Below are 13,421 nucleotides of genomic sequence, written 5' to 3'. Positions count from 1 at the left end.
CTCTGCGTGGGTTACTGAGGGAAGCAACCGCGCTGACTGTGCGATAACAACCGCACTGCACCTTTAACTAACAACTGGCGAGTTTATTCGAGTGACGTGGGACGCAGACTTGCGTGCTGTGAGTGTAGGCAGGAAGCGCGGCGAGCCCGCGGTGTCAAGTTGGCGAGAGTTGGCACACACAAAAAAAAAGGTAAACCGGAAATGTAATAACTTATTTACGCGCGCGTCCTCCTCATTATCTGAAAGGTAGAAGTCGGGGAAGAGAACGGGGCCAAACAACAAAACATTTCGAAGTGTTTTTTTATTTATTTATTTATTTTAATTATTTTATTTGACATGTGGTGAAAACGTTGCTAAAGTGACTTTGCTCGACGTAAGAGGGCCGGGGGCACGTGCGTTTTGAAGGAGCGCACCGGAAGCGGTTGTTGTTCGTTACGGTTGACTTGACTCTTGCCGAAGAGAGCAACGGACGCACCGTGGCCACTTGAACGAAAACGGGGGGAAGCTTACTCAAGAACCGGCTTGGACCGTCGTCCGGGGGGGGGGGACTCAAGCATGCCACTGTACAAATGCTGAGCGTGGGTCCGAGGCAAACACATTCACCTCCTCCTTGAACGGCGATAGTTTTGACGGCCACGCCCCGTTTCCACCGACCGGAGCCCGTACAAAAAAACTGCCGGCGGAGGCGCGACGGTGAGCGGCTTGAACCCCAGCAGGGCGGCTAGCGGGCTCGCAGCGGAGAGGAAGCAGGAGTCGTCGGCTGTTTCGGGAACCATGAGAGAGTACAAAGTAGTGGTTCTCGGGTCCGGCGGGGTCGGTAAATCCGCATTGACCGTCCAGTTCGTGACGGGCTCTTTCATAGAGAAATACGACCCCACGATAGAGGATTTCTACAGAAAGGAGATCGAGGTGGACTCCTCTCCGTCCGTGCTGGAGATCCTGGACACGGCGGGGACCGAGCAGTTCGCCTCCATGCGAGACCTGTACATCAAAAACGGGCAGGGCTTCATCCTGGTCTACAGCCTGGTGAACCAGCAGAGCTTCCAGGACATCAAACCGATGAGGGATCAGATCATTCGGGTGAAAAGGTACGAGAGGGTGCCGATGATCCTGGTGGGGAACAAAGTGGACCTGGAGGGGGAGAGGGAGGTCTCGTCCGGCGAAGGGAAGGCTCTGGCGGACGAGTGGAACTGCCCGTTCATGGAAACTTCAGCCAAAAATAAAACGTCGGTGGACGAACTGTTTGCAGAGATAGTCCGACAGATGAACTATGCCTCGACACCAAATGGCGACGACCAGTGCTGCTCGTCTTGTGTTATTCTTTAAAGGAAAAAAAAAAAAAAAAAAGGGACAATCCTAAAGTTTTATTCTTTGCTCGGTTTTAAGTTTGCAATGGTAAGTTGGAACATCACGAAAATGTTAAGATGACATGACTGATTGTGTTTTACTGAGGACACTATGGGACCAGTGCATTTAATGGAAACTTTAAAAAAAAAAAAAAAAAAAAAAATCCTTCGGTAGCACATGTCCATATTAAGTATAGACAGCAACACCGGATGGCTGCTACACTTGTCTTCATTTTAATGTAAACCTTTACTTTCTGCCAGTGTAATGTCAGCTCGTGTTCATCCGAGCTCAGTGTTGGTTTTTACCGGTAACTTACAGTAGGTCACTTGGAGTCTATTGTTTCGCTGAGCAGATTGGGGAAGTGTCTGACTCATTTGCAGAACTGGACCTGCAAGCTGCCACTGACTTTCCAGACTTAGGGGTTGGAGTCTTTACTGGGCCTGCGGCTAATAATTCTTTTCATTATTGATTGATGTGTCGATTATTTTCTCATTTAATCAATTTGTTGTTGTTGTTAGATATCAAAACAAATTGTGAAAAATGCTAATCGGGGTTTCCCAAAGCCCATAATGTTGTTATGTCCCAATCAACAGTCAAAAACAAACAATTTTTCTTTTTTTAATAATGGAGGACTAAAGAAGCCAGAAAATATTCTAAATTTAAAAAGCTGGAATCAGTGAATTTCAGCATTTTTCATTTTGTAATTGACTTCAGACGACTGGTGATTAATTATCTATCCATCAACAAATGAATAGACTAGTCATTGCGGCTCTAATGTACAACTCCAACCTATGGTTGATAAGCAGCTGCTATAATGGTATTTTCCAACAGGAGTTGGGGGATTCCAGTGTTCTTATTTGGCCTAAATTCAGACATCAGAAAGTTTTTTTTTTTTGTAAAGCTGAACTCAGAATTATCAAACAGATATAAAAGCAAAATGTTAGTCTTTTGATTGCAGTAGTTCATTCACGACTCTCTTTCTTTTCTTGTTTGTGGCAGTGTGTTGCAGCAAGTCTGTACTGTTGAGCTCTTCTTCGTGTCTCACCCTGGCCTTGGAGGAAAATGAAGGGAGGAATGCTGCAGGGGGACGGGAGGAGGAGGAGGAGGAGGAGGGGAGCAACTGAAGCAGAGGGAGGGGTCCACTCTTCAGGAATTCTGCTGGGTTGGAGTATCTTTGCCGTGCGATCGGTGTCCACCCTTGATGTCAACACGGTGTCAGATCCAAAGTTTCAGCAACAGCCCCCTTTCCCCCCCACCCCTCCCCTCCAGCTCCGACTGTACTTTCAACTGGAACTAAACCCCAACGGAAAAGATATGGAGAGTATCACTTAGAGCCACTCGTAAATGGATATTTCTGTATAAGAAGAAGAAGACGCGGGATAGAGTCTATTTTGTTTAATAACTGCACAGTCTGGGGCAGGAAATGATTTGGGCTGCCTAACCCGATTTGGGGCGATGCTCCGCAACACTCCAAATCCTATTTTTTCCCCCCCCCAAAGTCAAGAAACTGACACCACAAATCAGGTGGTGGAGTAAACGTGATGAGTGCCACTTTTTTTTTTTTTTTCCCCTTCACCTCCTCTTCAGTGTGCGAGAGGACCCTAACTGAAGTGACATGGGGACGCCGAACCGACCGCCCTTGTGTCGAGTGCCTTCCCAAAACAAATCAGCTGTTCAAATTTAGTGCCAACCTACATTTATCACCAAAAGAACCCTTTATCATGGCAATCCACAAACTAATGTACTCTTCTTCTGGATAATCTCGTAACGGTGGAGGCTGAAAAAAAAACAAAAAAAACCCCGACGATAGGCTTTCTGTTAATGGAATGGCGGTTTTCTGTATGTTTTACGTTGGGCCTTTTTGAAGTTGAGGTGTTAATTTCCTTTTTTCTGCTTGGTCTGGCCAACCTATATCTTGAAATGCACAGGTACTGGAATCCCCAAGACGTGATAACAAGACACAACACACTTACCTTCCAGACCGCTGCAATCAAAGGAATTCTGTCTGTTCTGTTTATTTTTGTTGTTGTTTTTAACAGGAAATGTGATGATGTACCGTTGACAAATCTAACCCTGATTGTAAGTTTAACATCAGCACAGCTGTTTAACAGTGGGCTGTCTGATTTCAAAACAAGACTTTTAATACAAATGTCATTTTTTTAAAAACAAACCGGGCTATGTTTTCTTTTTGTTGGCACCTCATCGTTTCAACGTAGGACAACGGCGACAAGTGTCTTCAACGCGAATCATTAGTTTAGTGCAAACACCCACCGTTGATAAAAAAAAAAAAAAAAAAATGAAAACGTTCTGTGTGCGTAAATTACAACTTCTCCAGAAAACACATTCATAATGCGGAAGTTATCGCACGTTTGCGGATGTGCGTTAGCCCACGTGCAAACAGGAAGTGGGGCTATGTTGCCGTTTGTTGCTTTTTGGGGTTGACGCATTTACTGGCCACCTTTAACGCAAGCTCGCTCACTTGTGTGAGGAGAAAGATGGAACGCCACCTTGCCGTTACCTCAAATATCTGGTTTTACGTTTGCCACCGAGCCGCGCTGTTGATTTCTCTCCGTAGCGCATTGGGTTCGGAGCACCTCTTACCTGCTCATCGCCGTTTACGTGCGTTGGCGGGCGAGGCCCGGCGAAGCGCATCTCCGGGGAGAGGGGGGGGTCTCTGTTTTAACTGCGTGGGGGTGCAGCGGCGTTTCGACCCGGAGCTTCAAGCCCGCGAGGCTGCCGGCGGTGGTGTGATGCGGGGAGGCGGCTGCGGCTGAGCAGGCCACCGTTCTGCTTCTTGTTTACCTACCGGGGATTACCTCGCCCCCCCCCCCCGGCCGACTGGCCGACCGCAGCACGGCTTGAGGGGGGGGGGAGAGAGTAAACAAACCTAAGACGAGCTTCACACAGGGTCCAGTCTTTCCGAGAGTCCATATGAACCGGTCATCACGCTGTGTGTGTGTGTGTGTGTGTGTGTGTGTGTGTGTGTGTGTGTGTGTGTGTGTGTGTGTGTGTGTGTGTGTGTGTGTGTGTGTGTGTGTGTGTGTGTGTGTGTGTGTGTGCGCGCGTTGCGGTATGTATTGTACGTGTCTTATAAGTCTCGAGCACATGTGTCTGCCTGTCACTGTCCTGCCCTAGCTCAGACCACCACTGTGTGGGACTGTGCAGGCCTTGTTAGCTCGTGTGAGCAACGGCGTCATGTGTTCTCTGGCTTTGCCCGTAACCACGTGACCGCAAAAGCGCATGTCGGCGTCCGGGGGTTGTTTGGAGGGAGCAGTTCGGTGAGAATATTGCATCCGACAGCTGCGATCAAACAGCGGTGTGTATCACAGCTGGGCAATATGGCGGAAATCCGGAAATCAATATTGTGATATTAAAAGTTAATTCTTTTTTTTAATTTTTTTTTATTGACGTATAACGCAACGTGGCAAATCTTTGTTTTACAAGTTACCGTTGGCTCTACATTATTCATTTAATCATTAGAATAACAATCCAACATGAGAAACGGTGATAATGACTTGTTGCCCGTCACTAGTGCATACAAAGGAATCTTTACACTATTTGCCGAGTCTGTCTGCGTGTTGGAGCGGAGGCCTTATGAGCACGTGCACGCGTGTTTTTCTCTCACTTCCTGAAGCTGGAAACGCAGCTTGATACTTGGTTTCTATCCTCTGTGCCGGGGACCTTTTTTTTTTTTTTTTTTTTTTCTGTCACTGTTGACCGAAGGTCTCGGCTCTCTTCCTTTGCATCGCACGCTGCAAGCCGCGGCTTCTTTTCCAGCTGTGTTATCTGCGTGGAGGCGAGGCGTGGCATCGTTTCCTCCGATGCCTTGATACAGATTTTGTGATTTAGGCAAAGAACCGGAGCTGAAATTGAACTCTGCGTTCAAATAATATTTGCCAAACTGGTGGCAGAGTGGAGGGAGGGGGGGGACACTTTTTTACAGCTATGCCCCAGTTACTGTAAATGTACACTACACCCCCCCCCTGCCCGCCCGCCCCCTCTGCTGCTGCTGCAGCCGCTTGCACAGTTTCAATCTCTTGCTGTGGTATAAACATCTGATAGCAGAAGAATTTGCCCTTTGGAGAGAAAGGGGCCCGTCGAGTTCCTGTTTCTTTTTTCATCTATCTCTTTCTAAGGAGGTAGAAGGTAAAAGTTTCACTTCCTGCCCACCGACCCCCCCCTTTTTTTTTTTTTTTTTGTACTACTCGGCACCCATTTTGTCTGTTTGTGAGTTGAATTAGGTTTCAGCCTTTTAGTCATTTTACTTTCAGTATGTTTTAGAGACATTTTGAATACTTGAATTGCGGTTTTGTTTGTAAGGACTTTAATTAGTTTATTTTTAAAGCTATTAGTTTGATTTGCAGCCCACAGGAAGTCAGTGGTGTTCAGGTTTACAGATGGACCTGCTTGTGAGTGGTTGCTGGTCATGTGATGTGGTTGCCATGGGTAACGGGGGGGCTTGGATGCGGTATGGCTGCTCAGGGTGGCCTCGTGACCTATGGGAGTTCAGTCACTGCAGGGTGAAGAGAAGAGAGTGTCGGCTGGTTTCATCATCTTCCTCTCGGTTTCCACAAACATATATTTTCTTTGCTGGTGACAGGAAGTCTGATTTTGCTTTGAGAGATGATTTTCTACAGTATAAACAGAATTGTAGAGGCACATTTTACAGCCCTGATTACGGTAAACAAAATATTGACTACCTAATGATTTAAGATAAGCGTTAAGTGATTTGCTTTTTGCACCGATGCAAGATCTTTGTCGGGTATTTTTTTTTGCTTTTGGTAGCAAATGCCCCAGCAGGAAGTGTTGCCACAGAGCCAGCGAGAGTGGGTGGTGCGTGTTTGCATTTTTTTTTTTTTTTTTTTTTTACATGGGATTTAATCACTATATAGGCTCCTTGCTGAATTACAGGCTTCTCTCTCTCTCCCAGCGTCATCATGCTATTTTAGAGGCTCTGTTGTGTTCGACCGAGCGGTTTTGCCTTTTTTTTTTCCCTTGGCAGATGTGCCTGTTGTGTGTTCTATCTGTCTAAGGCAGTCGGCTCTCTGAAAGCCATGCAGAGCTATTAGTCTTCTTCCGTCTAGTCTTCATTTCTCTCTCGTAATAGCCCATCACTTGACACTTCTAGTTGAAAAAAAAAAAAAAAAAAAAAATGCATGTGACAGCCCTCGTTTTTTAGTTTGTATGCAGCAGCATTGTTCATTTTATAGTCTGTGTTGCTGTTATGTCCTATTGTGCGAGGCATTACCATAACAACGCAGGGATATCCATTTGCTCCTTGTTTGTCTTACCCTTAAAGGCTGAATGAGCTTTGTTTTTTCACTCTTTCACTCACACACACACACACACACACACACACACACACACAGACTGCAGTTAACCCACGTTGTGCACATTTAAACACAGTGCAGTTTAGATTCCTGCAGCATTCCAACACCAGAACTTTGTCCCAGCCGCCGCAGCAGCAGAGGCATCATCGCTCACCTCCTCTGCTGGACCAAGTTCCTTCACAGGAACAAAAGGCTGGATTAGAGCTGACGGATACCCAGTTATTACAAAATTCATGCAACTTTTATCATACATTTTTAACCACACTGCACCTTAAGCTGTGATATTTTGACAGGAGATTCTGAGAGTTTTTCAAACTTGGAAGGAAGTATGGTATATTTTACAGTAATTTAGGAACGCTGTTGTGTGTGTCTCTCTGTAAATGTGGGGCCAGATAGTCTAAGCTCTATTTCTAATAATGTATTTCCACTGGACGAGGACCCAGTTAAGAGTAAGAAGCATCATGACTGCCAATTTATTCGTTCCTTCATCAGCTCTCTCTGTAAATCAGGGAGTGGCCTGCTCACTCGGGGCTGACTGTGCCAAGATGGGAATACCCCAGAATTCCTGTCATTCCTGCCATTCCTTCAACTGTAATGTCTGGACATGTCTTTAGCCTGAACTGAAGGGGAGAGAAAGCCGGGATATGAGAGGTGGTGTTTTTTTTGTGCTCCGTGTGGCTAATTTCAGCTCTCTGGCCTTGCACTAGCCCTCCTCGTCTGATACTTTTCCTTATTGCTTCCCCAGCTTTCCTTCTTTAGTTTTTTTTTTCCTGATCACAACTGTTCATCGAGGCCAACAAGTGAGGAGTATAGAGAAGAACCGAGAAGCTGTGGCAAAGAATAAAAGGGGGAGAGTGTGAGGTTTGTCTAAACAGGCCTGCAGACACCGCCCTGCTGTGTCACAAGATTGATCCAACTAGGCACACAGTCAAACTGCTCTTTATACCCATCTTTAGATAATCATAGCACAGTTGCCTCGGTTTACAGTACGGCTTAATCTGAAACGGAAAGTAGGCCAAAGGAGCCAGTTAGACAGGGCGAGTTACTCGCAGAGTCCCTTGTGTAGATTAATAGCTTTTGTTCACTGGTGTCAGCGAGGACAAGTGATGCTTAAGGGCCTGATTTGTAATTGAGCACATTTACAATCAGTGTTTTAATTATGAGGGGAGCAAATCAGGTTGTGGCGTGGCACACTGGAATCTGATCTCTCTGTAGGAATAAGGAAATACAAAACCAGCATCTTGATCTGTCTGGATAAATTCTCAAATAAACAGAGTACTAACACCTTCAATAGCATGTCTTTATAACACGGCGTTAGAGCTGACTTTGGATAGCCCCTGAAGTCTGGGTGTGGTTTCTCATGAATGACAGGCTTGCTCCTCTGTCAGATTGACTTACAGGAAGTGAATGGCTTTAAATATTTCCTTGTTTGTTTGTATGATTGTTTGATCACAGGCCTGCGTCAGTCAGATGGATATTTAAAAATGAGCCGGTGACATTTAGAGAAAGCAACAGAATTTTGGCCCGGTCGTGCTATTTGTGTGATATTCGGTAGGTTTGGTTGAAACCACAACTTAAGGGTTTTAACTACTAGTTGTGATAATGCCCAGGGACATTTTTTTGTAATATAATAATACCCACACCCCTTAACCACTGCAAGCAACACCACAGAGACGTTTCAGGCAGTCGGCAACAGAACAGCATCTCTGGACGTGAACTGGGTTGCACAAGCCAGGCTTTTGTGTTGCAGCCTTCTTAAGTTCTTAAAATGTCCTTGCTAGTTCCACACCGGTGACTTCCTAAATCTGGTTGCACAATTAACAGTTAAGGAATGTCTAAGCTTTATACAGATTTAAAATCTGTAGTTTCCCCTCTGCTCTACAGAACTTTACAGTGTTAACCTGCTCTGCCGGATAAAAATTTTCTTTGCTGTCATTTTAGTCTGAAAGCCCTGTTAGTATTTATGTTTATTCAGCCACTCTAAAGGGTGGACCAATCAGCAGCCAGTGTCAGTGGCTAAGTGCAATGATGTTGAAGTCAAGCATTTTTTTTTTTTTTTCCTAATGTTGCAGCGTTGGTGGAGTTTCGGCACGCATGGTGGTTTAAGGCTGCTCCAGTCATATCAAAATGAACCCGAGGTCTTCGCCCACACGGTTGCAACAACTGGAAATGATTCTGTATGGAGTGTAGTCAGACCAATACATTCAACACAGTGACTTGGTAACACCAGACTATTGTGGTATTTTTTTTTTTTTTTTTTGGCTCATTGTTTTGGTCTTCCGGTCCTCATCCTCTCTGTTGCTCGTCTTCTTTTTTTGCGCTGTTTTGGACTTCATCAGGCAGCTGCTAAAACCCACTGCGTGCTCTCTTCCTAGCGCCGCAGACACATTTAGCAACAAGGTGAATAGAGTGGAACATACAGCAGATAAAAAGTAAGCTCCTTCTGTCAGGAGTTGGTGGAGTCCAGAAACAAGAGGAGGCAGGAATCTCGAACCAAACTGAGTGATAATGTTGCTCTTTATCTGCTGGGTGTGTAAAAAGGCAGCTGTTTACTGTTAGATTTAACAAGTATGTAAATCAGTTATAGGAATCGTTTGTAGCACATTATTATAATTTGAGATTTACTGTGACATTACGTTTAAAATTCACCTCTTCCACCACTGAGCTGTGTGCTCTGGCAGATGTGTCGACCATGATCCAGATCCTTTTAGTGTAACAGATCATATAAATGCCGAACTTTGCCACATAGCACCTGCCAGCTGCCAACTGTGAATACTTACTACTTTTTATGAATCAACCTGATAATTCAGTGATGCCTAAATCTCCACTTAGTAAACACTTACTGTGTGTTACAACGAGGTTAATTTGAACTTGGGGAGAGCTGGTACAACTTACTGTCGGTGGGAGTTGGTGTCTTTCTTCATGCACTTCAACAGGACAGGATGCTTGATGTCAGAGGGGCGTGAACCTCGGCCATCTGGTGATAGACATCTGTCTTTACCCATTATATAACCCTGCTTCTGCAGCTTTCAGTGATGTAAAACAGACAAAGATTTTTGTTCAGCATCTTGATTGTTTCACACAAACTTGCCGTTTGTTCTCAGCCTCGTCTTCCCCGCCTTCTCTTTCCTTTCCGTCCCCCCATCTGTTAGAGCTGTGGTCAGAGGAAGACGGTTAGTGGCACCCTCCTCCAGGCCCCGACGCGGGGTCACGTGACAGCCTCCTACCACCCCTGTGTTGCCCTACTGTCATCACGGCAACTTCAGCCTTCTGACTTAACGTGCCGTGACATCCATGACCTTCCTCCCCCATATATAATCCCATTTCTTCCGTCATTTCCTCATCTTTACCCCCTTCCTCTATGAGTTCCCGATTGTTGTCGTCATCACTCAATGTTGCGTGATTCCCGACACCCGTTTCCTCCGATAGCGTTTGTTATTGACTTTTGAAGGAGTTTGTCATTATGTGCCATTTCAAATTCAGGGTGACCATGTTTACTACTCATCTTTTGCCTGTCTTCATTTGCCTTTTTTTTTTCTTCTTCAAGTCCAGATTCATTATCAAACTTTTCTCTTCGGGCAGGTTTATGCAACATCTCTTTTATAACCTGAGCAACCCGGGGGGCAGAAAAAGAAAGCTGTGGGAGAGAGTAGCTACAAAAAGAGGAGCCAAAGTTTTCATGTATTGCAAAACGAATGAATGTAATACCTTGTTTTTATTCATCTGCCTGTGAGTTCTTTGGAAAGGATCATGATGATCTTTTCCACTTTTTAACCCAAAATGTGATTTGTCTCATGAGCCTCACGTTATCAGTTCACCCGCAGTGACACAGGCTCCTATTTCTATGGTGACGATTTTGACAACATTTAACACGTGTTGTTGTCCTTAAAAGAAAAAGAAATTCAAATTGTATTTTGATTCCTAACCACAACCTGTTCACTTAACTATCGGAAACATTTACCAAATTTGGTCCTGGCAGGAAGTGTGCTCTGACAGTTCAGCGTGGGGCACAGCTGACTGTTCACTTAGTTCACTCTGTTAAAGTACGCAACAGCCCCACCCAGAATGCCACGGTATCTGTCTCACAGCAACACACCGCAGGAGGAAGTGAACGTGACGGTGCAGTAGTCAGAACCAAATATTCATACCTCCGCTGCCAAATCACTGTTAACACATAACACCAGCATATTACCACATGAGTCATACAATTGTCTCTTTCATTTTCGTCAAAACTGCTGTGATATTTTTATGCTGACAAAAAGGCAGCGTCTGCGCTTGCAATCATGTTTGTGTACTTGCTCATTGTTCCTGTATGCAGGAGAATAATGGTTACACACGAAACTGCCATTATATGTTATCTTAAAGATGTAAAAGATGCCCTCGATATGACCCTCTGCATTGAATGATTTTCTGAGAATTTTGGAGAGGCTTGGTTTAGAGGAAATTGCTCATATCCTGTGTGGAGCTGTGTAAGAGGAAGTCTCCTGTGACACTGGGAATCTCCAGTCTGCTGACCCACATCACTGGATTCTAGATCCTGCTACACCACAGCTAACCGCACTGTTGCTTTGCAGTGTTAGACGGTATACTTTAGACTGAATGAAACTATACGAAGCCATAACTTTGATGTCGGTAACTGGAGAACATGTTGCATTGTTTTGTTGGTGCAGTTATTGTTACGGAGGTTTAAGAATAACTGTCGTGGCGTTTTCCTTGTAAACAATTAGTTTACATGCATTGTTTCTCTCTAAATCGTATCATTTGGATTAGATTTAGGTCTTTCATACACGTTCAATCTATTTCCTTCCTCGTATAACATTTGGAAGGTTACTTTGTCATTTGAAACTTACACTGACAAGAGATCTTTTTTTTGTCCCCTTTGCATTGCCTTAATTGGAATATGTTAGAAAAATTACTCGGAGGCGAGGTTCAAAATCAAACATATCGGACATTTATTCTCGCAAGAAGGAGCAAATACATGTACCCTCAAAGAAGGATGTCCAGCATTGCTCAACATCACTCCTCTGTAGGGCAGCTTTTATACAGTGTGACAAACAGTTGACAGTCACCCACATTCCCTTTGTATCTGCTTTCGTATGGTAATACTGAGTTGGCTGTAGGTCAAAAGATAAGGACAAGGGAGAGTTGTCAATTAGATGCGGGAAAGTAAAACAAAAGGAACTTTCCAGGAGTCACTTGCAAATAAGAGTAAAACAAAAGAAACCTTTCGGAGCCACTTGACAAGAAACTTTCCGGAGCCACAATGCAAACAAGAAGAGACAATCTTTTTCTTTCCATCAGAATAACATGAAACAGATGATGGACACAGCATGCTCTTGTAGAAACGTGGGACCCTGTGTGCATACCAGAAGTGCACAAACAACATGAACCTTCTCAAAACATTTCTACACTGTGCCAATATTGCTGAAAAAACATCTTTAAGGTGATGAATACTGCACTCCTGCAGTGTGGCACAAGAAGAACAAACCATTATTATTTTGATAATGGAGCATTCACACAATATTCTTGGATTGTTACCTCCTGCTTGTAGTCACACTATATAAATATCTTCAATTTGTTATTTTTCTTGTGTTATATAGAATATCTGTGGGGGTTTGGAAACTGTGACACGTAACAAACAAATAGCGTATGGCATGTACTATATACTGAGTATCAGTGTTGCTGTTTTGTATGTTTTATCTTGATGTAACTTCCAGCAATGGGGACTTTACAGTCATGTTTTTGTTATTCTGTATATCTTTTGTAGAAAGTTTGAGATATCATAGCTGTCAGAAATTCGTGATATTTCAGAATCTGAACAGGTCTTGGGCTGACGTGACAAGCGGTATAATTGTGGAGCAATAGTCGGGGGATGTGTGTGTGGTATCTAATTTGAGATCACTGTAGCCATTGGCCATTTCTTTCCTCCTTTGCAACAGATCACACTTCTGGTGGTGTGATCTAACTTGGCCAATATCTGCCTGTGAAAATTGCGTCCAGTTCTCATCGCTTCCTTGAAGGAAGTTGTTAAAATGATATTTGCAGTCTGTTCATGTGTAAATGTCTACAGGGATACAGGCACCAGAAGATAACTGTAAAGCATGCAAACTGGTTTGAAGCAGCGCGCTGGCCTTTGGCACCAGATGCTTGGTTACAAAGTAATGAGCTGATCATGTTGTGTTTATTGTCTGGTTGTTGAGATTTCTCTGTGTCTTAATCCCTGATGTCTTGAGATTTTACCATAACAAAACTATACAGTACTACTGTGCACAGTGCCACAGTATTAAATGCAAGTTTTAAACACTTGTTTACTATAGGCAACACAGTAGAGTACCTCTACATACACACACACACACACACACACACACACACACACACACACACACACACACACACACACACACACACACACACACACACACACACACACACACACACACACACACACACACACACACACACACAGTACAACGCATGGTACTGTCCACCATAATACTTGTCACATGTGTCATGTGATGTGAGTCTCAATGGTGTCTACTGTTGGTGATCAGTGCATTGACAGGAAGGAAGGGTGTCTCCATCTAAGACTTCCTGTCCTGCTGTGTGACTGTGTCGGTCCTTGTGCTGCTCTTTTCCTTTTCCCGTCACTCTTCTCTCTTCCTCCCACCTCCGGCGCATGTCTAAGCCTATCTTCTCTTGCGTCTCTCATTCACAGTTTTTTCATTTACTTTATTTTCTATAGCT

The 13,421-nt window shown here is 44.3% G+C and overlaps 1 protein-coding gene across 1 annotated transcript; it reads left to right on the top strand.

Annotated features, from left to right (window-relative positions):
* Positions 1–241: 241 nt before the first annotated feature.
* LOC138625396 (ras-related protein Rap-2b) lies at positions 242–2,453 on the top strand. The gene is made up of 2 exons (XM_069706279.1): positions 242–1,395; positions 2,347–2,453. The coding sequence occupies exon 1, from the start codon at positions 775–777 to the stop codon at positions 1,324–1,326; it is 552 nt and encodes a 183-aa protein (XP_069562380.1). The 5' UTR covers positions 242–774; the 3' UTR covers positions 1,327–1,395; positions 2,347–2,453.
* The last annotated feature ends 10,968 nt before the right edge of the window (positions 2,454–13,421 follow it).

Source organism: Brachyistius frenatus, unplaced genomic scaffold (genome assembly GCF_029030835.1).
Source record: "Brachyistius frenatus isolate BFR_SWC_R1_liver_20210118 unplaced genomic scaffold, ASM2903083v1 Contig_62, whole genome shotgun sequence".
NCBI classification, from domain to species: domain Eukaryota; kingdom Metazoa; phylum Chordata; class Actinopteri; family Embiotocidae; genus Brachyistius; species Brachyistius frenatus.
The sequence above is the reverse complement of the archived record's forward strand: the minus strand, read 5'-3'. Positions and strand labels throughout refer to the sequence as shown.